The following is a 26,915-nucleotide window of genomic DNA, read 5'->3' on the forward strand; positions in this document are numbered from 1 at the left end:
TTTTAAGAGGCACTGACTCTAAAATGAGTGTCCATGAAAAAAGACAAGATGAGAGCACTGCCTCTAAAATGAGTTCTCCACCTCCTGGATCAAACTGTGTGATTATGAATGAGGAGTACATAAACAATTTCCCCTCTTCATCCAGTGATGCAACAGTGTCCTTTGACCTCAGGTAAGGCACAGCCCAATTTGACCATTGTCAGATTATTTTATTTTATCCTGTTTTGTGATACAAACACAGAGAGACAAAGAAACATTTTCCCAAATCTTTACTTTCACATTGACAAGACGGACATTTAAAGGCATAGGCAGAAATCTCTTTCCAGACCCTATAAATAGATCACTTTGTTTAACTATTCATTTGTAAACCGTCTTGAATAAAAGCATCTGTTAATTAATAATAGTAAATAGTAAATCTGCAGTGCATTTAAGACATACAGTATGTATGTGTAAAATGCCATTATGTTTGCATTTTGTCATCATCAGGAAGAGACAGAGATCAAAGTCTCCAGAACCCAGTAGTGTGTCTGTGAAGAGTAACAGATCCATGATGAAACCTCCAGAATTCAGTGGTGCAGTGACCTCTAACCCTCTGTTAGTATAAACATTAACTTGCTTATTTACTGTAATGCATCTTAGTTTAGTAATTTGTAAAGTATGAAATAACATTACGTGTACTACAACATATGCAACACATGCATTGTACTGGAGTGCAGCATAAAGAGTTAAAACCATATCCTGTGCCCAATATGGTTATGGTGATCTCCACCAGTCATTATCTTTATTTTCCTTTTCATTTTTTCAGCAGTGGGGAGATACATGAGATGATCAGGTCTGTGCCATCCTCTGCATCCCACTATCATAATCGGATTAGGCAGGAACAAACTAAATCAGTCCTGCAGAAACAAGCGCAGGAGACTGGTGACCTGCAGAGAGTTAAAGACCAGCACAAAACCAGCATGAAGAACAAGTACGATAGATTATTTGAGGGAAGTAAACTCCAGGAGAATGAAAGCCTCCTGAACAAAATCTACACACAGCTCTACATCATAGAGGGAGAGAGAGAAGGAGTGAATGAAGAACATGAGGTTTTACAGATGGAGAAAACAGCCAGAACACAACACCCACAAGACACTCCAATCTACTGCAATGACATCTTTAAAGCCTCCGCTGAAGCAGGATGTGAGGAGAAAGAGCAGATCAAGACTGTTCTTACTAAAGGCATCGCTGGAATCGGAAAAACTGTCTCTGTGCAGAAGTTCATTCTGGACTGGGCCGAGGGAAAAGCCAATCAGGATGTAGATTTCATGTTTGTGCTTCCATTTCGAGAGCTGAACTTGATCCGAGATTATCAGTATAGTCTTCACAGACTTCTGCTGGACTTTCATCCTGAACTTCAAGATCTGGACTCACAGATTTATGAGGGGTGTAAAGTTGTGTTCATCTTTGATGGTCTGGATGAAAGCAGAATCACGCTGATGTTTTCAGATGCTCAGAAAGTTTGTGATGTGACTGAAACTTCATCAGTGCCTGTGTTGATGTCAAAGCTCATGAAAGGAGAGCTGCTTCCCTCTGCTCTCATCTGGATCACCTCCAGACCAGCAGCAGCCAATCAGATCCCCTCCAAATACATCCACCGTCTGACAGAAATTCAGGGATTCACTGAGCCTCAGAAGGAGGAATATTTCAGGAAGAGAATCAGTGATGAGCATCAAGCCAGCAGAATCATCTCACACATCAGAAGAGCAAGAAGCCTCCACATCATGTGCCACATCCCCGTCTTCTGCTGGATCTCATCCACTGTGCTTCAGAAGCTCCTGGAAGAAGATCTGAGAGCAGAAATCCCTCAAACTCTGACTGAAATGTACATCCACTTCCTGCTGATTCAGATCAACATGAGGAAGCAGAAGTATGAAGATAGAGATCCAGAGAAACTCCTGCAGTCCAACAGAGAAGTGATTGTGAAACTTGCTGAAGTGGCTTTCAAACAGCTGATGAAGGGTAATGTGATGTTCTATGAGGAGGACCTGATTGAGAGCGGCATAGACGTCACTGACGCCTCAGTGTACTCTGGGATTTGCACTGAGATTTTTAAGGAGGAATCTGTGATTCATCAGAGGAAAGTCTACAGCTTCATTCATCTGAGCGTTCAGGAGTTTCTCGCTGCTTTCTTTCTGTTTTACTGTCATGTAATAAAAAATGTTGATACCCTTAAGTTTTTTGATTTAATTTATAGCTTTATAAAAAATACAGTCGATAAAGCTGTTGAGAGTGAGAATGGACAGCTGGATCTGTTCCTGCGGTTCCTGCTGGGTGTCTCAATGGAGTCCAATCAGAGACTCTTACAGGATCTACTGACACACACAGAGAACAGCTCAGAGAGCATCAGGAGAGCCACACAGTACATTAAAGACAAGATCAAAGATGGACATGGACTCTCCACTGAAAGATCCATAAATCTGTTCCTCTGTCTGCTGGAAGTGAAAGATCAGACTCTGTCCAGAGAGATTCAGGAGTTTGTGAAATCCGACAAACACTCAGAGAAGAAACTCTCCGCTGCTCAGTGCTCAACAATCTCCTACATGCTTCAGATGTCAGATGAGACACTGGATGAACTGGACCTCCAGAAATACAACACATCAGATGAAGGGAGAAGAAGACTGATACCAGCTGTGATCAACTGCAGAAAAGCCATGTGAGTATTAAAATTAGTAATTTACGATCACTATAATTATTATCATGTTTAATTTCAAAATGTAATAATTTTGAGAAAAAACGTTGTAGAGTGAGATTAAGGATGAATTTTCTTTTCATAGTCTTTCTGGCTGTAATCTCACTGCTCAGTGTTGTGAGAGTATGCCATCAGCTCTTCAATCCTCAAACTGTGTCCTGAGAGAGCTGGATCTGAGTAACAATGACCTGCAGGATTTAGGAGTGAAGCTGCTGTCTGATGGACTGAAGAGTCCAAACTGTCAGCTGGAGATACTGAGGTTTGTGAACAGCTGGAACATTCTATCTGTAGTGTAGATTATACAAACATGTTGTAGTCAAGTCAAGTCAAGTCAAGTCACCTTTATTTATATAGCGCTTTAAACAAAATACATTGCGTCAAAGCAACTGAACAACATTCATTAGGAAAACAGTGTGTCAATAATGCAAAATGATAAAGGCAGTTCATCATTGAATTCAGTGATGTCATCTCTGTTCAGTTAAATAGTGTCTGTGCATTTATTTGCAATCAATGATATCGCTGTAGATGAAGTGACCCCAACTAAGCAAGCCAGTGGCGACAGCAGCAAGGAACCGAAACTCCATTGGTGACAAAATGGAGAAAAAAACCTTGGGAGAACTTGGGCTCAGTTGGGGGGCCAGTTCTCCTCTGACCAGACGAAACCAGTAGTTCAATTCCAGGCTGCAGCAAAGTCAGATTGTGCAGAAGAATCATCTGTTTCCTGTGGTCTTTTCCTGGTGCTCCTCTGAGACAAGGTCTTTACAGGGGATCTGTATCTGGGGCTCTAGTTGTCCTGGTCTCGGCTGTCTTTCAGGGCAGTAGAGGTCCTTTCTAGGTGCTGATCCACCATCTGGTCTGGATACGTACTGGATCTGGGTGACTGCAGTGACCCTCTGATCTGGATACAGACTGGATCTGGTGGCTACGGTGACCTCGGAACAAGAGAGAAAGACAAATATTAGCGTAGATGCCATTCTTCTAATGATGTAGCAAGTACATCGGGTGTTATGGGAAGTGTTCCCGGTTCCGGTTTACCTAATTAATGCAGCCTAAAAATCCTTTAACGGATTTGGATATTAAAAGCATATTAGTATGTTATGTGTAAGCCAGGTTAAAGAGATGGGTCTTTAATCTAGATTTAAACTGCAAGAGTGTTTCTGCCTCTCTGAACAATGTCAGGTAGGTTATTCCAGAGTTTAGGCGCCAAATAGGAAAAGGATCTGCCGCCCGCTATTGATTTTAATATTCTAGGTATTATCAAATTGCCTGAGATTTGAGAACGTAGCGGACGTAGAGGATTATAATGTAAAAGGAGCTCATTCAAATACTGAGGTGCTAAACCATTCAGGGCTTTATAAGTAATAAGCAATTTTTTTAAATCTATAAGGTGTTTTATAGGGAGCCAGTGCAGTGTTGACAGGACCGGGCTAATATGGTCATACTTCCTGGTTCTAGTAAGAACTCTTGCTGCTGCATTTTGGACTAGCTGTAGTTTGTTTACTAAGCGTGCAGAACAACCACCCAATAAAGCATTACAATAATCTAACCTTGAGGTCATAAATGCATGGATTAACATTTCTGCATTTGACATTGAGAGCATAGGCCGTAATTTAGATATATTTTTGAGATGGAAAAATGCAGTTTTCCAAATGCTAGAAACGTGGCTTTCTAAGGAAAGATTGCGATCAAATAGCACACCTAGGTTCCTAACTGATGACCAGTGTTGGGAAAGTTCACTTTCTACATGAACTAGTTCAAAGTTCAATTCACAAATTTTAAAATGAACTAGTTCAGTTCATAGTTCAAACTACAAAATTTTGAACTAAAGTTCACAGTTCCAAAAATGAACTAGTTCATAGTTCTTTTTTTCCATATGTTGCTGCGAGCTATTATTTTTCAAAATTATTGCCACAGCCCATATAGAATCACAGACAGCAATTATTTTATCAGTTTTAACAATGAAGCTATGCGTCAGATTTCATCTTCATATCCAATTTTGAATCCTTATCCAACCAGGGTTTACATTAGCATTGAGGGGACAGCATTTCCCCATTGTTGCTTTAATGCTTTGTCTCCCATTCTCACCGACCTTGTCATAAACATCATAAATTTCTTTTAAATGATCATACGCCTTCTTGCTACATGCTGCTGTCGTTTGCTGTTTTTTTTTTTTTTTTGATGACGCGTCACGCATGCGGCGGACGGTGGCTGGTGTTGCCAGATTGGGTGTTTTTCCGCTACATATTAAGACCCATTTACGGTGTGTTTTAACCAGGTTTTCGCCTGGAAGGCTCTATAGAAATCTGGCACCATATTGAACGAAGTTAACCTGAGAGAGCGTGCTGTTCACAGACACCAGAATGAACGAGTTCACAATAACGTTCATCAGGCATTAATACAGCACGTTCAGTTCACGTTCGCCCAAAATATGAACGAGTTCATGAACTATCGTTCAATGAACGCGTTCAGGCACAACACTGCTGATGACGAAGAATTGACAGAGCAACCATCAAGTCTTAGACAGTGGTCTAGGTTATTACAAGCAGAGTTTTTAGGTCCTATAATTAACACCTCTTATTTTTCAGAATTTAGCAGTAAGAAATTACTCGTCATCCAGTTTTTTATATCGACTATGCATTCCATTAGTTTTTCAAATTGGTGTGTTTCACCGGGCCGCGAAGAAATATAGAGCTGAGTATCATCAGCATAACAGTGAAAGCTAACACCATGTTTCCTGATGATATCTCCCAAGGGTAACATATAAAGCGTGAAGAGTAGCGGCCCTAGTACTGAGCCTTGAGGTACTCCATACTGCACTTGTGATCGATATGATACATCTCCATTCACTGCTACGAACTGATGGCGGTCATATAAGTACGATTTAAACCATGCTAATGCACTTCCATTGATGCCAACAAAGTGTTCAAGTCTATGCAAAAGAATGTTGTGGTCAATTGTGTCAAACGCAGCACTAAGATCCAATAAAACTAATAGAGAGATACACCCACGATCAGATGATAAGAGCAGATCATTTGTAACTCTAAGGAGAGCAGTCTCAGTACTATGATACGGTCTAAATCCTGACTGGAAATCCTCACATATACCATTTTTCTCTAAGAAGGAATATAATTGTGAGGACACGACCTTTTCTAGTATCTTGGACAGAAAAGGGAGATTCGAGATTGGTCTATAATTAACTAGTTCTTTGGGGTCAAGTTGTGGTTTTTTGATGAGAGGCTTAATAACAGCCAGTTTGAAGGTTTTGGGGACATATCCTAATGACAATGAGGAATTAATAATAGTCAGAAGAGGATCTATGACTTCTGGAAGCACCTGTTTTAGGAGCTTAGATGGTATAGGGTTTAACATACATGTTGTTTAAGATGATTTAACAAGTTTATACAATTCTTCCTCTCCTATAGTAGTGAATGAGTGGAACTGTTCCTCAGGGGGGTCTATAGTACACTGTCTGATGTGATACTGTAGCTGACGGCTGAATGGTTGCAATTTTATCTCTAATAGTATCGATTTTAGAAGTAAAGTCATTACTGCTGTGGTGTTGGGAAATGTCAACACTTGTTGAGGCTTTATTTTTCGTTAATTTAGCCACTGTATTGAATAAATACATGGGGTTATGTTTGTATTCTTCTAAAATAGAAGAAAAGTAATCGGATCTAGGAGCTTTCAATTTTTTTCTGTAGGATATGTTACTTTCCCGCCAAGCAATACGAAATACCTCTAGTTTTGTTTTCCTCCAGCTGCGCTCCATTTTTCGGACTGCTCTCTTTAGGGTGCGAGTATGCTCATTATACCATGGTGTCAAACTGTTTTCCTTAACCTTCCTTAAGCGTAAAGGAGCAACTGTATTTAAAGTGCTAGAAAAGAGAGAGTCCATAGTATCTGTTACATCATCAAGTTGTTCTGAGGTTTTGGATATGCTAAGGAATTTGGATACATCAGGAAGATAACTTAAAAAGCAGTCTTTTATGGTAGAAGTGATGGTTCTTCCATACTTGTATCAAGAAGTAGAATTTACAATTTTGGCTATATGAAGTTTGCACAGAACTAAATAATGATCTGAGATATCATCGCTTGGCTGCATAATTTCAACACTATCAACATCAATTCCATGTGACAGTATTAAATCTAGAGTATGATTTCGACAATGAGTAGGTCCTGAAACGTGTTGTCTAACCCCAATAGAGTTCAGAATGTCTATAAATGCTGATCCCAATGCATCTTTTTCATTATCAACATGGATATTAAAATCGCCAACTATTAAAACTTTATCTGCAGCCAGAACTAACTCGGATGTAAAATCACCAAACTCTTTAATAAAGTCTGTATGGTGCCCTGGTGGCCTGTATACAGTAGCCAGTACAAACATAACAGGGGATTTATCATTAACATTTGTTTCTCTGGATAATGTTATATGAAGCACCATTACTTCAAACGAGTTATACTTGAAGCCTGCCCTCTGAGAAATCCTGAAAACGTTGTTATAAATTGAAGCAACACCTCCACCTTTGCCTTTTAGACGCGGCTCATGTTTATAACCATAATCTTGGGGGTTGGACTCATTTAAAATAATGTAATCATCAGGTTTTAGCCAGGTTTCTGTCAAACAGAGTACATCTATATTATGATCAGTGGTCATATTATTTACAGAAAGTGTTTTCATAGAAAGGGATCTGATATTCAATAAGCCAAGCTTTATCATTTGTTTATCCATATTGCATTTGTTTTTTATTTGTTGAACCTCAATTAAATTGTTAATCTTAACTTGGTTTGGACGTTTTTTGTATTTTCTAGTTCGGGGAACAGACACAGTCTCTATAGTGTGATATCTATGTGAAAGAGTCTCTATGTGATGAGAATTAGCTGACCTCTGTGACGGGAGGCAGCTAGCAGACGGTCGGTTTAGCCAGTCTGTCTGCTTCCTGACCTGGGCCCCAGTTAGTCAAGTATAAACTCTAAGACTATTTGCCATATTTCTAGAGAGAAGAGTGGCGCCACCCCAGGAGGGATGAAGACCATCTCTTTTCAACAGGTCAGGTCTGCCCCCAAAGCTCATCCAATTGTCTATGAAACCTATGTTATTCTGTGGGCACCACTTAGACATCAAGCCATTGAGTGATGACAATCTGCTATGCATCTCATCACCACGGTAAGCAGGGAGGGGACCAGAGCATATTACAGTGTCTGACATCATGCTTGCAAGTTCACACACCTCTTTAATGTTATTTTTAGTGATATCCGACTGGCGAAGTCGAATATCATTAGCGCCGGCATGAATAACAATCTTACTGTATTTACGTTTAGCATTAGCCAGCACTTTTAAATTTGCCAAGATGTCAGTTGCTCTGGCTCCCGGTAAACATTTGACTATGGTGGCTGGTGTCTCTATAGTGTGTTCATTTCATCAGCTCATCTGGTCTAACCCATATGGGGCCTCAGTGGAAACTAAGGATTGGCCTAAGGACTGTCTGAGCTCCAGTTAGTTAACCCAGGTGGACACCCTTTGTGCACCACAAAGCCTCAAAGCAACAAAACCTGATGATTACATTATTTTAAATTAGTCCACCCCCCAAGATTACTGTTATAAACATGAGCCCCGTCTAAAAGGCAAAGGTGGAGGTGTTGCTTCAATTTATAACAACGTTTTCAGGATTTCTCAGAGGGCAGGCTACAAGTATAACTCGTTTGAAGTAATGGTACTTCATATAACATTATCCAAAGAAACAAATGTTAATGATAAATCCCCTGTTATGTTTGTACTGGCTACTGTATACAGGCCACCAGGGCACCATACAGACTTTGTTAAAGAGTTTGGTGATTTTACATCCGAGTTAGTTCTGGCTGCAGATAAAGTTTTAATAGTTGGTGATTTTAATATCCATGTTGATAATGAAAACGATGCATTGGGATCAGCATTTATAGACATTCTGAACTCTATTGGTGTTAGACAACACGTTTCAGGACCTACTCATTGTCGAAATCATACTCTAGATTTAATACTGTCACATGGAATTGATGTTGATGGTGTTGAAATTATTCAGCCAATTGATGATATCTCAGATCATTATTTAGTTCTTTGCAAAATTCATATAGCCAAAATTGTAAATTCTACTTCTTGTTACAAGTATGGAAGAACCATCACTTCTAACACAAAAGACTGCTTTTTAAGTTATCTTCCTGATGTATCCAAATTCCTTAGCATATCCAAAACCTCAGAACAACTTGATGATGTAACAGAAACTATGGACTCTCTCTTTTCTAGCACTTTAAATAAAGTTGCTCCTTTACGCTTAAGGAAGGTTAAGGAAAACAGTTTGACACCATGGTATAATGAGCATACTCGCACCCTAAAGAGAGCAGCCCGAAAAATGGAGCGCAGCTGGAGGAAAACAAAACTAGAGGTATTTCGTATTGCTTGGCGGGAAAGTAACATATCCTACAGAAAAGCATTAAAAACTGCTAGATCCGATTACTTTTCTTCTCTTTTAGAAGAAAACAAACATAACCCCAGGTATTTATTCAATACAGTGGCTAAATTAACGAAAAATAAAGCCTCAACAAGTGTTGACATTTCCCAACACCACAGCAGTAATGACTTTATGAACTACTTTACTTCTAAAATCGATACTATTAGAGATAAAATTGCAACCATTCAGCCGTCAGCTACAGTATCACATCAGACAGTGCACTATAGACCCCCTGAGGAACAGTTCCACTCATTCTCTACCATAGGAGAGGAAGAATTGTATAAACTTGTTAAATCATCTAAACTAACAACATGTATGTTAGACCCTATACCATCTAAGCTCCTGAAAGAGGTGCTTCCAGAAGTCATAGATCCTCTTCTGACTATTATTAATTCCTCATTGTCATTAGGACATGTCCCCAAAACCTTCAAACTGGCTGTTATTAAGCCTCTCATCAAAAAACCACAACTTGACCCCAAAGAACTAGTTAATTATAGACCAATCTCGAATCTCCCTTTTCTGTCCAAGATACTAGAAAAGGTGGTATCCACACAATTATATTCCTTCTTAGAGAAAAATGGTATATGTGAGGATTTCCAGTCAGGATTTAGACCGTATCATAGTACTGAGACTGCTCTTCTTAGAGTTACAAATGATCTGCTCTTATCATCTGATCGTGGGTGTATCTCTCTATTAGTTTTATTGGATCTTAGTGCTGCGTTTGACAAAATTGACCACAACATTCTTTTGCATAGACTTGAATACTTTGTTGGCATCAGTGGAAGTGCATTAGCATGGTTTAAATCGTACTTATATGACCGCCATCAGTTCGTAGCAGTGAATGAAGATGTATCCTATCGATCACAAGTGCAGTATGGAGTACCTCAAGGCTCAGTACTAGGGCCGCTACTCTTCACGCTTTATATGTTACCCTTGGGAGATATCATCAGGAAACATGGTGTTAGCTTTCACTGTTATGCTGATGATACTCAGCTCTATATTTCTTCGCAGCCCGGTGAAACACACCAATTTGAAAAACTAATGGATTGCATTGTCGATATAAAAAACTGGATGACGAGTAATTTCTTACTGCTAAATTCTGAAAAAACAGAGGTGTTAATTATAGGACCTAAAAACTCTGCTTGTAATAACCTAGAACACTGTCTAAGACTTGATGGTTGCTCTGTCAATTCTTCATCATCAGTTAGGAACCTAGGTGTGCTACTTGATCGCAATCTTTCCTTAGAAAGCCACGTTTCTAGCATTTGTAAAACTGCATTTTTCCATCTCAAAAATATATCTAAATTACGGCCTATGCTCTCAATGTCAAATGCAGAAATGTTAATCCACGCATTTATGACCTCAAGGTTAGATAATTGTAATGCTTTATTGGGTGGTTGTTCTGCACGCTTAGTAAACAAACTACAGCTAGTCCAAAATGCAGCAGCAAGAGTTCTTACTAGAACCAGGTAGTATGACCATATTAGCCCGGTCCTGTCAACACTGCACTGGCTCCCTATCAAGCATCGCATAGATTTTAAAATATTGCTTATTACTTATAAAGCCCTGAATGGTTTAGCACCTCAGTATTTGAATGAGCTCCTTTTACATTATAATCCTCTACGTCCGCTACGTTCTCAAAACTCAGGCAATTTGATAATACCTAGAATATCAAAATCAACTGCAGGCGGCAGATCCTTTTCCTATTTGGCGCCCAAACTCTGGAATAACCTACCTAACATTGTTCGGGAGGCAGACACACTCTTGCAGTTTAAATCTAGATTAAAGACCCATCTCTTTAACCTGGCATACACATAACATACGAATATGCTTTTATTATCCAAATCCGTTAAAGGATTTTTAGGCTGCATTAATTAGGTAAACCGGAACCGGAAACACTTCCCATAACAACCTATGTACTTGCTACATCATTAGAAGAATGGCATCTACGCTAAGATTTGTCTGTTTCTCTCTTGTTCCGAGGTCACCGTGGCCACCAGATCCAGTCTGTGTCCAGATCAGAGGGTCACTGCAGTCACCCGGATCCAGTACGTATCCAGACCAGATGGTGGATCAGCACCTAGAAAGGACCTCTACATCCATGAAAGACAGCGGAGACCAGGACAACTAGAGCCCCAGATACAGATCCCCTGTGAAGACCTTGTCTCAGAGGAGCACCAGGACAATACCACAGGAAACAGATGATTCTTCTGCACAATCTGACTTTGCTGCAGTCTGGAATTGAACTACTGGTTTCGTCTGGTCAGACGAGAACTGGCCCCCCAACTGAGCCTGGTTTCTCCCAAGGTTTTTTTCTCCATTCTGTCACCGATGGAGTTTCGGTTCCTTGCCGCTGTCGCCTCTGGCTTGCTTAGTTGGGGACACTTCATCTACAGCGATATCGTTGACTTGATTGCAAATAAATCCATAGACACTATTTAACTGAACAGAGATGACATAACTGAATCCAATGATGAACTGCCTTTAACTATCATTTTTGCATTATTGACACTGTTTTCCTAATGAATGTTGTTCAGTTGCTTTGACGCAATGTATTTTGTTTAAAGCGCTATATAAATAAAGGTGACATTGACATTGACCACATGGCTGTGCTGCCTGGGTGGAAAGTGACTTAAAGTACAGTCCACACTCAACCCACAGCCACATATATGTTTACAGAAACAATAGTAATATTTCAGATCACCTATTTGAGTGATATTTGTCAGGTGGCAGGGACCTTAAAATCTCTTATAACACCTCTAGACAGAGCAGAATTGTGAAATAAAATTGGTGGTGGTGGTGTTGGCGCAGTGGATAAGACACATGCCTTTGGTGTGAGAGACCCGGGTTAGAATCCACTGTGAGACACCAATGTGTCCCTGAGCAAGACACTTAACACCTAGTTGCTCCAGAGGCGTGCGACCTCTGACACATATAGCAATTGTAAGTCGCTTTGGATAAAAGCATCAGATAAATGTAAATGTAAAATTGACACTGAATGAGGGAGAAATATGGAACCTCCTGTGGTCATAATAAATAGTATGTTATTTTTTTATAGTTTTGTATAAGATCTCAGAATGATCTAGTAAAAGTAATTTCCTTACCATTATGAAAATACCTCTTCAGTTCACCTATGAAATGTAGTTTGTGTTATTTTGACGACACTTTGTGGGCATAAAAAACCTGACAGTCTTTAAATATCTGTAAATCGGAATTTGCACAGTATGCAAGGGCTGTTTTAAGTTAAGTTATGATTAAGAACAGTCACACTCACACACTTTAAATGTTCCAGAAACAAGCAGAACATATCACACTGCTTCATTTGTAAAAAACACAATTTTAATTAGACCTAAATATTTTGGTCTATTTAATACATAATACACAATACATCTATTAGCTCCCTACCATCACAATAAAAAGATTTCAGAGCTAAACTTTAAATTCATTGTCCATCTGTAGGTTGTCTGGCTGTATGGTGACAGAGGAAGGCTGTGGTTATTTGTCTTCAGCTCTGAGTTCAAACCCCTCACACTTGAGAGAGCTGGATCTGAGCTACAATCACCCAGGACAATCAGGAGTCCAGCTGCTCAACCACAAACTGCAGGATCCAAACTATAAACTGCAGATACTCAAGTATGACATACACTTTACTCTTTAACCTTCAACCCACATCAAATAGAAGCTCAAATAGAATGAAAAGACTGTTAAAAGTGTTAAATTAACACTCCCAGTGTTTATATAATCCACACTCAGAGCTTTAAAAAGTAACACTGAAGCAGTGTTAAAGTTTATGAGATAATTAATTTAGTAATTGAGTGATAATTGAGCATTATTGAAGAACACCTGCTGTCAACAGACTGAATCACTGAAAGAAAGAGAAACAAGAACAGAAAAAAGGCAAACAGAAATACAAGATTTACAACTGACTTCAGCCACAGCCATAGATGAAATCAACACATGATAAAAGACATTAAATCTCTCAAAATATTGGCAGAGGATGATTAAAAAAACTCTAGAAACAGCATCATCAGCTTCACACATTAGTAAAAAGATTTATTTGTGCAGCACTGCATGCTGGGAGCCATGGACGAGTTTTGATTGGTGCTCCCAGAATGCACTGCAACATGGAACTTTATGTTGATTGTCACAATTGTTGAGATTTATATGATGATTTTTAAAGTCTGTAAGAAAATAAAAAATATCAATACTAAGATGTTTTTATTTACCAGTAATTTTGTTTATTAAACAAAATAATAATGCCTACTACAATATGCCTTAAATTGGATGAATAACCTATGTTAGCAAATAATTGTGTGGAAGGGATTTTCGTGCTCATCTGAACACAAGCAAATGTTGCAAGGCAGAAATAATCAATTACAGAGAGCATTCCCTCAAGTCGTTCCTCTCTTATACAGACCGTGTCAATTAATTGATTTAAATATTATATTTTTATGTTAAATAAATATCAGTGTTTACTCACAAACCCCCTGCAGTTCCCCTTATGAACCCCCATGGGTTTCCAAACCCCAGTTTAGGGGAACCCCTGGATCCTTGGACTAAAAACTTTCCCAGAGTGTAACAGCTTAAACATAAAACATGCTTCTCTGTTTTTAAAGTATTATACTTATTCTATTGTATTTGTTAAAATTTGGACTTCACATGTCAAATTGTGAGGTTTTCAGCTTTCAAATAGTATACAGTTTATGGAGATGAGTTACAAAATTTAAATAAAGCAATGAGCCAATGGATATACTTTGTTTTTTTTATGTTTTATACCTACGCGTGAATACAACATCGTTTCATTGTGTAATGCTTTCATACTTACCAGTGTGTTGTGTGTTTGTGTTTCTATAGGTTGGGTCATGGAGGAGAGAGGAGAATAACACAAGGACTGAAAAAATGTAATTTTAAGTAAACTTAACCACACATAAAATAAGTGTATATAACACCAGATTACTTGTTGTGATATGCATTACATGAAATGCATTTATATGTAAATAAAATCATGAAGAAAGAAAGAGGGGAGTAGATTAAATTATCAATATTCATCCAGGGATAGTTGTAGCTGAAAACTTTGTATTTTTTATTCTCATTAATACCATGCTATAAATGATCTTGTTGCTTTTTCTCAACTACAGATTACTGTTATCTTACTCTGGATGAAAATACAGCAGACTCTCGTCTCGCTGTGTCCGAGGGGAATCAAAAAGTGATCCGAGTGAAAGAGCGTCAGTCATATCCTGATCATCCAGAGAGATTTGATTACTATGGTAACGTTTTATGTAAAGAGAGTCTGAATGAACGCTGTTACTGGGAAGCAGAATGGAGTGGAGTGGCTGACATAGCAGTGGTATATAAAGGAATAAAGCGAAAAGGAAACAGTAATGAGTGTTTTCTTGGATACAATGAAAAATCATGGACCATTTACTGCACAAGTAGCAATTTCTCTGCATTACACAATAAAAAAAGCACTGACATACCAGCCCCTTTATCCTCTAATAGAGTAGGAGTGTATCTGGATGTGTCGGCTGGCACTCTGTCCTTCTACAGTGTCTCAGACACACACACACTCACACACTTACACACATTCAACACCACATTCACTGAACCCCTCTATGCTGGATTTGGCTTATATCCAGGCTCTTCTGTGTTTTTGCAGTAAAAAAAATACACTGTAAAATTTACACTAACTTTCTGGCAATTTTGGTTGGCTCTACTCTGCAGCTAAATGGTGACCCACAAAACTACATTAACAGATCTCTCTTAAGCTAAATACACATAAATACATTACAGCTAAATATTTACTCTCCTTATAGATAATTATGTGAATTATTATATGATGATTGTGCTTTAGAGATGAACAGCTGCTGTTAACAAGCAGAATCACAATGAAAAAGAAACAAGAACAACAACTGACTTCAGCCACAGCCTTTTGAGACAAAATAAAGTTCTGGTATGTTTCAAGTTCAGTCAGAGCAAGTTTATTTCAGTTGAAACAGCTCAGATTTAGATTTTAGTCTGGCAATAGGCTCAAGCATTGTCTTTAAAACCATGAGTTAATCTCTCAAAATATGATTAAACAACTCCTAAAACAGCTTTACCAGCTTCCCATTACCAACCACACCAATGCTATTTCGGTCAGACCACTATAGAAGATGTTACTAAGAATGAACACGTTTAGATATTTTTTTTTGACACTACCATGATGGAGATCAGTGTTTGCTTTAGTTGTGCTCTTGACCCTCGACTTTATAGCATTCATGCTTTGTTGGTTGCTGTAACCATGTGTTTTTAGACACATTTGTTGTAGCAAAAAGCCAATGTGGAATCAGAATTGTCGTTGATTATGTCTTGGAGATGACAATAATCCTTCAAAATTAGATTCCATGAGATTTATTCTTACCAAGACATTTTTATAAAAAGACAAGAAGGCTGATGCAAAAGTTTGTTTAAAAAAACTGAGATGTATTATGAAACACACACATCAAGAATCAGCATAAGAATCTCAACTATGGTGTCCATAAATAAACAGACCAACTCTGGACATCACAAAACGTGCTACTAAAACTCAAAACAAAAGCAAAAATCAAAGCATGTAGTAAGAATTAAAGAAAAGAAGTGGACAAATCAGCGGCATAATTTATTCATGCTGTTTTAGTTATTGTTTCTTTTGTTTGTTAAAAGCAGATGTTCATCTCTTAAGCACGATCATCACTTAATTCTCATAATTATATATAAGAATAGTTAATATTTATTTTAACTTTATTAATGTGTATTTGCTATAGAGATATCTGTTAATATAGTTTTGTGGTTCACCATTGTGCTGGAGAGTAGATTCTGTGCTTCAGTCAATGATGAGCCACAAACACAGATGTTCTGCTGTTTTATTAAAGAACAGTAACTGGTGTAGAGAGAAGATTTCTTTGCAGTGTTTCGAGTTAAAGTTGTGTGTTTAGTTACTTTACTATTATACATTAAGTGTTTGTAGTTTAAGAAATATTCCTACACTGTGGAAGAAGTTAACCAAATTAGTTCCTAAGGAAATTTCTGTATTGTATTGTACTGTCATCCTGTACTATATCTATTGTTTTTTATCTTTTTCTGTATTTATGTATAAAACTGTCCCACAGACAACAAGATTCTTTGAAGGCCAACGTGCTAACATCACTGCTGAAGAACTGTGCTACAGTACTGCCTGAAATAAATTATAGTCCTTGCAAGAACTTTGGTCAAATTAATTTATTTTATATTTGAGAAGATATCTAATACACTGGAGAGCAACCTAAACAACTGATCAGCCAAAAAAAAAGAAAATCTATCTTACCAACACCGTTCCGTCTAAAGGTGTGTTAAGTTCTCAGATGCTAATTTTATTCGTAGCATGACTCTTAGCATGCTCAAAATATGGCATCGTGGTATAAAACTTTGTGTAAACTTTAAGTCAAGTCAAGTCACTTTTATTGTCACATCACCACAGCACATGTGCCTTGGTGAGTGAAATTCTTGGGAGCGTGCTCCAGAAATTGCAGTAACTATTTACATATAACTGTACACACTTCAATAGATGAAAATGTTCAATATGCACATACATATAGTCAGTACAAACAGTGTACTATTAGACATACTTACAGTTAGCACTACACATTATACAAACTCAATTCTAAAAAGTTGGGACACTGTACAAATTGTGAATAAAAAAATAATGCAAAGATGTGGAAGTTTCAATATTTTATTCAGAATACAACATAGATGACATATCAAAGGTTTAAACTTAATAACTTTAAATTTAATATAATCAACACATCTCAAAAAGTTGAGACAATGTTTACCACTGTGTGGCATCCCCTTTTCTTTTTATAACAGTCTGCAAACGTCTGGGGACTGAGGAGACAAGTTGCTCAAGTTTAGGAATAGGAATGTTGTCCCATTCTTGTCTAACACAGGCTTCTAGTTGCTCATCTGTCTTAGGTCTTCTTTGTCGCATCTTCCTCTTTATGATGCACCAAATGTTTTCTTTGAGTGAAAGATCTGGACTGCAGGCTGGCCATTTCAGTACCCGGATCCTTCTTCTACGCAGCCATGATGTTGTAATTGATGCAGTATGTGGTCTGGTATTGTCATGTTGGAAAATGCAAGGTCTTCCCTGAAAGAGACGACGTCTGGATGGGAGCATATGTTGTTCTGGAACTTGGATAAAACTTTCATCATTGATGGTGCCTTTCCAGATGTGTAAGCTGCCTATGCAACAATCACTCATGCAACAACATACATGACCTATAGAGTTTTAGCCAGCAATGGCGAATGGCACAGTGGATTGTGTTCACTGACAATTTTTTCTGGAAGTATTCCTGAGCCCATGTTGTGATTTCCATTACAGTAGCATTCCTGTATGTCATGCAGTGCCATCTAAGGGCCCGGAGATCACGGGCATCCAGTATGGTTTTCCGGCCTTGACCTTTACGCACAGAGATTGTGTTTAAGATTATCTGAATCTTTGGATGAAATAATGCACTGTAGATGATGATAACTTCAAACTCTTTGCAATTTTTCTCTGAGAAACTCCTTTCTGATATTGCTCCACTATTTTTTTGCCGCAGCATTGGGGAAATTGGTGATCCTCTGCCCATCTTGACTTCTAAGAGACACTGCCACTCTGAGAGGCTCTTTTTACACCCAATCATGTTGCCAATTGACCTAATAAGTTGCAAATTGGTCCATTAACATTTAATTTTTCCGGCCTCTTATTGCTACCTGTCTTACCTTTTTTGGAATGTGTAGCTCTCATCAAATCCAAAATGAGCCAATATTGACATTGACATGATGTATTGACATGACATTTCAAAATGTATCACTTTCAACATTTGATATGTTATCTATATTGTATTGTGAATGTAACCGGTTGAGAATCTGTAATGTTCGGTTTGGCTCATTGGAAGTAGGTAATTTTTAATGTTTTCGTATATTTCAAATGGTAAGACACACCCACTGGCGTTGAACTGTGGCTTGACATTGAATACACCTGTGCGGCGCAATCATGGAGGTGCATCAGGTTTTAGTGGCGTGATAAAAAGCCTGTTTAAGTGGGGCATTGTCATTCTTCTCTGTGCTGTGTGTAGTAAAAGGCTGCTCATTTCGATTTGCGTTGCCCTCTCTGGTGAGTTGTTTTCCATATTGCCCCTTTCTCAGTAGCAGATTGCAGTCTAAATATATGTTTTTCATCAGGAGTGTGTGTGTGTGAAATGGCGAGCGCAGGTAGCATCAAGTTCACTATAGCTTAAGAATTTCCTATAAGGTAAGAAATGTTATGGTGGGATTCCTCTTTTAGGGGGGGAGAAATTAATTAATGTACTATTCGTGATTTTATTGCAGGTGCGGCACAAGAGCGCAAGCTGCTGTTTTGTTTTTTATATTTATTTGTGTCACTTTTATTGTACTGTTCGCAAGACTGGCGGCAGGGACGTTGCGGTGTTGAACCGCTGTATCCATTGAGCTCTTTAACGAGCCTTGCTCGTTATGAACTGTGTTGAGATATTAGACCGGCGTGTTCTATGGGCTGTTATATCAAACTAACACGCTGGTAGCTGGGTCAGTTTAAAGTAGCTTGAATGATCTTAAAATAGTAGTGATGTTAAATATGTAATTTTGATTGTCTGTGTGATACTACTCCTTTTGTTTTCCTTTTTTCGTAATTACCAACTTATTTGCCAGTGCAGTGGTTTTCAACCTGTGGTCCGCGGCCCCCTAGTGGGTCGCGGTGATATTGCAGGTGGGCCGCCAATTACTATTAAAAGAAATTATAATATTGTTAATATATGTAAAAATGTCTAAGTAATAACATAAATAATTTCATATATATATAATTAAATAACAAAAACATAAATATTAAACTGTAACGATGCTTTCACTATTCGAGCTCGCTGATTGGTTTAAGAAGAAACCACCAATTAATATTTTTGCTGCATATGCTACAGAACAACAAATTCAAACATGCATAAATGGCTGTCAACATGTTCCCTCCTGACTGCTTGCTCCGCTGACTGTCTACCCGCTGCTGAGCTCTACCTGGATCTGGTTTTCCCGTTTTGCTGAGCGGTGCCAGCCCGAGTTATTTTTGGTTATTTGCCAGTTCATTCTAGGGCTGTGCGATTAATAAATTTATAGCACGATTTTCGGCAGCCCTGACCTCCCACAGCATGCTATCCGATCCAATCAATCAGAATGCAGTGCCTAGCGCGAGAACAGAACAGACCGGGCATATGCCTAACTCCAGGTTCACACACTGTCTGTGATGCGCCTTTTTTCCGAGCCCATATTAACAGATCAGAGTGTTCACACTGCACGCGGTAAAAGGCTAGAAATGAAAACGTGCGAAAATAATTAATATCTAGCACATGCGCATAGAGAGAGTTGTGAGTGCACAGGACACAGTTTAAGTGAGAGGAGACATGCGAGAGCAGCGTGTATCTGAGCAAGCACGTCTGGTTTTGTGACAGAGCAAAGGAAATCTGCGTGCGAACAGAGAGATTCGGACTCGTGCATTATTTTAATGTGATTTCGCATTACATTAATGCACTCTATCTGCTGCTTCTGCACCGCTTACACATACTGTATTCGCACTGCTAACAGAGTACATGTGAACCTGTATAATGTATAACAAATCTATTTCCAACCCCTGAGGAACCGCTACAATTAATGAGTAAAAAAGAAAAAAAGTTCCTGGACACGGGATTTATTTATTTATGTTTTTTGCCATAAGTCTAGAAATTTTGTTACACCTTTGCTATAGTGATTATTTTGACTTAAATCGAAATCGCAAAATTGATAAAAGAAAGCGTAATAGATTTTTTTTTCCCATATCGCACAGCCCTAGTTCATTCAATAAATACAGTAAACAGTCTAGCTTCTGAGTGATAAGTTAATAAATCAACAATAGCGGGGTCAAATCTGTTTTTTTTTTTGTTTGTTTTTTGCAGTGGGCCGCGCAAACATGTGTTTGGTTGTGTGGGCCGCGAGTTGAAAAAGGTTGGGAACCACTGTGCCAGTGTATATCCACATTGATTATTTGAACTGTGATATTGAAGCTTAACAGAAGCGGGAGGGTATTTGTTTTCTTTTGGTATTGTTCCCTTTTTATTTTTTTTGGTGATCACTGGTATCAAACTTTGTTCACTGATTTGCTGTGTGGTTTGTCCCTTTCTGTTAAAGTGGGTTTATTATGGTCTCTTATTAACTGTGGGTATCTAATTGGTAATTTGTTTGAGATCTATTTTTAGGATGTTTTAAATTAATGATTTTCCTTGTGCTGAATAAATTTTGTATACTTTTTGGAAAGTCACGTCTCTGTCTTTAATGCAAATCGAAATCAGCAGGGTCCTTTTTTGTTGTAATTCTTTTTGGGTAAATTTTCTTGTTGGGGTATTTTTTATTTATTTTAACTTTCATAAGTGGAGCAGTAACCTAGGTGGCGTAGTCGGGTTTTTTTATATGTAGCCAAAGGTTACATAAAATATAAGTTTATGAGATTTGTATATTATTCCATTGCTTTTTTACTAACAATTTGTACAGTGTCCCAACATTTTTGGAATCGGGTTTGTACATTATACACAGTATGTAGAAATTCTACATTATGTAGACATATACAGAGTTTGGAGTTTTCTTTATTTTCATGAAAACTGTAGAGTCATACTGAAGGCATCAAGGGCTATTTGACCAAGAAGAAGAGTGATGGGGTGCTGTGCCAGATGACCTGGCCTCCACAGTCACCGGACCTGAACCCAATCGAGATGGTTTAGGGGTGAGCTGGACCGCAGACAGAAGGCAAAAGGGCCAACAAGTGCTAAGCATCTCTCGGGGAACTCCTTCAAGACTGTTGGTAGACCATTTCAGGTGACTACCTCTTGAAGCTCATCAAGAGAATGCCAAGAGTGTGCAAAGCAGTAATCAAAGCAAAAGGTGGCTACTTTGAAGAACCTAGAATATGACATATTTTCAGTTTTTACACACTTTTTTGTTATGTATATAATTCCATATATAATTCCACATGTGTTAATTCATAGTTTTGATGCCTTCAGTGTGAATCTACAATTTTCAGAGTCATGAAAATAAAGAAAACTCTTTGAATGAGAAGGTGTGTCCAAACTTTTGGTCTGTACTGTATAAGCATACAAATATGCTAAGGCGCAACAGATTGTACATGAACTGGATACAGAAAATGTTCTGGATGTGCATTGGATGGTATCCAGTGGTAGCAGATAGATTATTGTATTAAATGCAGTGTGTATGTATAGTCCAATGTTGAACCTTTGAAGTTAAAGTGCAGTGTGTGGCATACCATTTTGTGGGAGTATGCTGTAAGGTGTATTAGTTTTGACTGTTTATTAGTCTGATAGCCTGAAGGAAAAGCTATCCCTCAGCCAGTGTGGGATCAAACGCCTTCCTGAGTGCAGCAGTCTGTGGGACGGGTGGCTGGACTCACTGATGGTCCTCCGGGATATCCTTATACACCACTTGGTGTAGATGTCCTGGAGGGAGGGAAGCTTAACTCCAACAAAGTGGCTGGCAGTTCTGATGACCCTTTTCAGAGCTTTGCGGTTGCCAGGAGTGCTGTTTCCAAACCAGGCAGTGATGCAGTCCATTAGGATGGTCTCTATAGTTCAACTGTAGAATGATCTGAGGATGCTGGGGCTCATTCCAAATATCCTCAGCTGTCTCAGAAAGAAGAAGCGTTGATGTGCCTTCTTCAGCACTGCGTCAGTGTGTGTACCTACCCGCTTCACAGGTGCCTTTTCAATGGTGATGGGTGTCTGTTCTCTGCTCTGTCTCCTGAACTCCACCACCAGCTCCTTGGTCTTGTTGATGTTGAGTGAGAGGTGATTTTCCTGACAACATTTAGTCAGAGTGCTCACCTCCTCTCTGTAGGCCGTCTCATCATTGTCGGTGATCAGGCGTATCACTGTTGTGTTGTAAGCGAATTTGATTATGAAGTTGGAGCTGTGTGTGGCTGCACAGTCATGTATGTACAGGGAGTACAGGAGTGGGCTGAGGACACAGCCCTGAGGAGCACCAGTCTTGAGGGTCAGCGATGATGAAAGATTATTGCCCATTCTAACCACCTGACTTCTGCCTTTCAGGAAGTCCAGGATCCAGCTGCACAGAGATCAAGAAGGGTATAACTGTAGCCTGGAGATCTCCAAATATGGGCGGGAACTCCAATACGGGGTAAGAGCTCCAAAATAGGGAATGGCTTCCTCCCATTGAGAGACAGGCGCATGAAACACATGCACAATTTTTCCCCTTCAGTGCAAACTCCACCCCACAGCTGATTCTGAAGTTTTTATTGTTTTTGTCAAAGTGTTTCCTACACTATGCAACAAAAAATGCTAACCCTAAACCTACCCCACACCTTACTTTAATCATTGAAATTGACTGAATGGCGGTATTGGCGCTGAATAGTGTGGTAAAGAAAAATGCAGTTCAGGGGATGAACAGTTTATAAGATTATGCGATATGAGACTCAACGGACAATGGCACCTTTTTAGTCACACCCAGCATCACTACCCACTCCTAGCCTGTGACTTTCATGCCCCGTTGCTTGGAATAAAACGATAGAGTAAAATCTTTCCCCTCCGCTGGGACGGCTCCTTAGTGATTCCCATTTATATCATTAAGCAGAGGTCCAAACTTGGGTCCAAACACCACTGGCCACAAGCTTTGGGCTCTGCTCACATGGAGAACATTTATTTATATAGCATATTTCATTTTAGATGAACTAGAAACAATGTTTAATTTATAAAGTTTTATTTTGAAATGTAAGTCAGTAACAATTGGCTGAAGCCACAGCCAATGGTGAAAGTCTTTGCGAACTGAGACCTCGCCCCATTTTGGAGGTTCTGCTCAGTTTTGGAGTTCACGCCCAATTTTGGAGATCTCCAGTCTGCAGTTATACCTACTTGTAGAGATTTAACAACTATGTTGTTAAATGCTGAGCTGTAGTCCACAAACAGCATTCTCACATAGGTGTTATTATTTTCCAAGTGGGAGAGAGCAGTGTGTAGGGTGAATGCAATAGCATCATCTGTAGAATGGTTGCTACAATATGTAAATTGCAGCGGATCCAGTGAAGCAGGCAGCACAGAACAGTTTCTGACGAGTCTCTCAAAACACTTGCTGAAGATGGGTGTACAAGTAATGGGATTCCAGTCGTTTAAGCATGTAAATGTGTTTTTCTTGGGTATGGTCACAATGGTGGATTTTTTTAAACAAGAGGTAACCATAGACAGAAAGAGAGGTTGAAAATGTCTGAGAAAACACCAACTAGTTGAAATTTGCATGCTCAGAGCACACTGCCTGGGATGCCATCAGGACCCCCAGCTTTGTGGATATTCACCTGTCGGAAGCATCCGCGACAGAGACGGTGAATGCACTCACAACTTCTGCAGCAGTGGGAACGCTCTCTGTGTCTGCAGTTTTTTAAGCATCGAAACAAGCATAAAAGCTATTAAGCTCATCCGGTAGAGAGGCGGCAATGTTCACAGTAGCTGGTTTATTCCCTTTAAAATCTGTGATGTTATTAATGTCTTGCCACATGCTTCTTGCATCGTTGGTGTTGAATTGTTATTCAACTTTGTTTTTATATTGTCTGTTTAAGGCTTTGATAGATTTCCTGAGATCATCACTGGCTTGTTTGCTGACGTCACAGAGGTCAGTTAATTCTCAGCACATAGAGACTCTTTCACCTAGATATCACACTATAGAGACTGTGTCTGTTCCCCGAACTAGAAAATACAAAAAACGTCCAAACCAAGTTAAGATTAACAATTTAATTGAGGTTCAACAAATAAAAAACAGAAGCAATATGGATAAACAAATGATAAAGCTTGGCTTATTGAATATCAGATCCCTTTCTACGAAAACACTTTTTGTAAATAATATGATCACTGATCATAATATAGATGTACTCTGTTTGACAGAAACCTGGCTAAAACCTGATGATTACATTATTTTAAATGAGTCCACCCCCCAAGATTACTGTTATAAACATGAGCCACATCTAAAAGGCAAAGGTGGAGGTGTTGCTTCAATTTATAACAACGTTTTCAGGATTTCTCAGAGGGCAGGCTACAAGTATAACTCGTTTGAAGTAATGGTACTTCATATAACATTATCCAAAGAAACAAATGTTAATGATAAATCCCCTGTTATGTTTGTACTGGCTACTGTATACAGGCACCATACAGACTTTATTAAAGAGTTTGGTGATTTTACATCCGAGTTAGTTCTGGCTGCAGATAAAGTTTTAATAGTTGGTGATTTTAATATCCATGTTGATAATGAAAACGATGCATTGGGATCAGCATTTATAGACATTCTGAACTCTATTGGTGTTAGACAACACATTTCAGGACCTACTCATTGTCGAAATCATACTCTAGATTTAATACTGTCACATGGAATTGATGTTGATGGTGTTGAAATTATTCAGCCAAGTGATGATATCTCAGATCATTATTTAGTTCTTTGCAAAATTCATATAGCCAAAATTGTAAATTCTACTTCTTGTTACAAGTATGGAAGAACCGTCACTTCTAACACAAAAGACTGCTTTTTAAGTTATCTTCCTGATGTATCCAAATTCCTTAGCATATCCAAAACCTCAGAACAGCTTGATGATGTAACAGAAACTATGGACTCTCTCTTTTCTAGCACTTTAAATAAAGTTGCTCCTTTACGCTTAAGGAAGGTTAAGGAAAACAGTTTGACACCATGGTATAATGAGCATACTCGCACCCTAAAGAGAGCAGCCCGAAAAATGGAGCGCAGCTGGAGGAAAACAAAACTAGAGGTATTTCGTATTGCTTGGCGGGAAAGTAACATATCCTACAGAAAAGCATTAAAAACTGCTAGATCCGATTACTTTTCTTCTCTTTTAGAAGAAAACAAACATAACCCCAGGTATTTATTCAATACAGTGGCTAAATTAACGAAAAATAAAGCCTCAACAAGTGTTGACATTTCCCAACACCACAGCAGTAATGACTTTATGAACTACTTTACTTCTAAAATCGACACTATTAGAGATAAAATTGCAACCATTCAGCCATCTGCTACAGTATTGCATCAGACAGTGCACTATAGATCCCCTGAGGAACAGTTCCACTCATTCTCTACTATAGGAGGGGAAGAATTGTATAAACTTGTTAAATCATCTAAACCAACAACATGTATGTTAGACCCTATACCATCTAAGCTCCTGAAAGAGGTGCTTCCAGAAGTCATAGATCCTCTTCTGACTATTATTAATTCCTCATTGTCATTAGGACATGTCCCCAAAACCTTCAAACTGGCTGTTATTAAGCCTCTCATCAAAAAACCACAACTTGACCCCAAAGAACTAGTTAATTATAGACCAATCTCGAATCTCCCTTTTCTGTCCAAGATACTAGAAAAGGTGGTATCCACACAATTATATTCCTTCTTAGAGAAAAATGGTATATGTGAGGATTTCCAGTCAGGATTTAGACCGTATCATAGTATTGAGACTGCTCTTCTTAGAGTTACAAATGGTCTGCTCTTATCATCTGATCGTGGGTGTATCTCTCTATTAGTTTTATTGGATCTTAGTGCTGCGTTTGACACAATCCTCCACAACATTCTTTTGCATAGACTTGAATACTTTGTTGGCATCAGTGGAAGTGCATTAGCATGGTTTAAATCGTACTTATATGACCGCCATCAGTTCGTAGCAGTGAATGAAGATGTATCCTATCGATCACAAGTGCAGTATGGAGTACCTCAAGGCTCAGTACTAGGGCCGCTACTCTTCACGCTTTATATGTTACCCTTGGGAGATATCATCAGGAAACATGGTGTTAGCTTTCACTGTTATGCTGATGATACTCAGCTCTATATTTCTTCGCAGCCCGGTGAAACACACCAATTTGAAAAACTAATGGATTGAATAGTCGATATAAAAAACTGGATGACGAGTAATTTCTTACTGCTAAATTCTGAAAAAAACTGAGGTGTTAATTATAGGACCTAAAAACTCTGCTTGTAATAACCTAGGGCACTGTCTAAGACTTGATGTTTGCTCTGTCAATTCTTCATCATCAGTTAGGAACCTAGGTGTGCTACTTGATCGCAATCTTTCCTTAGAAAGCCACGTTTCTAGCATTTGTAAAACTGCATTTTTCCATCTCAAAAATATATCTAAATTATGGCCTATGCTCTCAATGTCAAATGCAGAAATGTTAATCCATGCATTTATGACCTCAAGGTTAGATTATTGTAATGCTTTATTGGGTGGTTGTTCTGCACGCTTAGTAAACAAACTACAGCTAGTCCAAAATGCAGCAGCAAGAGTTCTTACTAGAACCAGGAAGTATGACCATATTAGCCCGGTCCTGTCAACACTGCACTGGCTCCCTATCAAGCATCGCATAGATTTTAAAATATTGCTTATTACTTATAAAGCCCTGAATGGTTTAGCACCTCAGTATTTGAATGAGCTCCTTTTACATTATAATCCTCTACGTCCGCTACGTTCTCAAAACTCAGGCAATTTGATAATACCTAGAATATCAAAATCAACTGCAGGCGGCAGATCCTTTTCCTATTTGGCGCCCAAACTCTGGAATAACCTACCTAACATTGTTCGGGAGGCAGACACACTCTTGCAGTTTAAATCTAGATTAAAGACC

The 26,915-nt window shown here is 38.7% G+C and overlaps 1 protein-coding gene across 1 annotated transcript; it reads left to right on the forward strand.

Annotated features, from left to right (window-relative positions):
- Positions 1 to 824: 824 nt before the first annotated feature.
- On the forward strand, positions 825 to 14,893 carry LOC132160166 (NACHT, LRR and PYD domains-containing protein 3-like). Its single transcript, XM_059569910.1, has 5 exons — positions 825 to 2,695; positions 2,817 to 2,990; positions 12,676 to 12,849; positions 14,071 to 14,117; positions 14,355 to 14,893. The coding sequence occupies exons 1-5, from the start codon at positions 825 to 827 to the stop codon at positions 14,876 to 14,878; spliced, it is 2,790 nt and encodes a 929-aa protein (XP_059425893.1). The 3' UTR covers positions 14,879 to 14,893.
- Positions 14,894 to 26,915: the final 12,022 nt, after the last annotated feature.

Source organism: Carassius carassius, chromosome 16 (genome assembly GCF_963082965.1).
Source record: "Carassius carassius chromosome 16, fCarCar2.1, whole genome shotgun sequence".
Classification (NCBI taxonomy): Eukaryota; Metazoa; Chordata; class Actinopteri; order Cypriniformes; family Cyprinidae; genus Carassius; species Carassius carassius.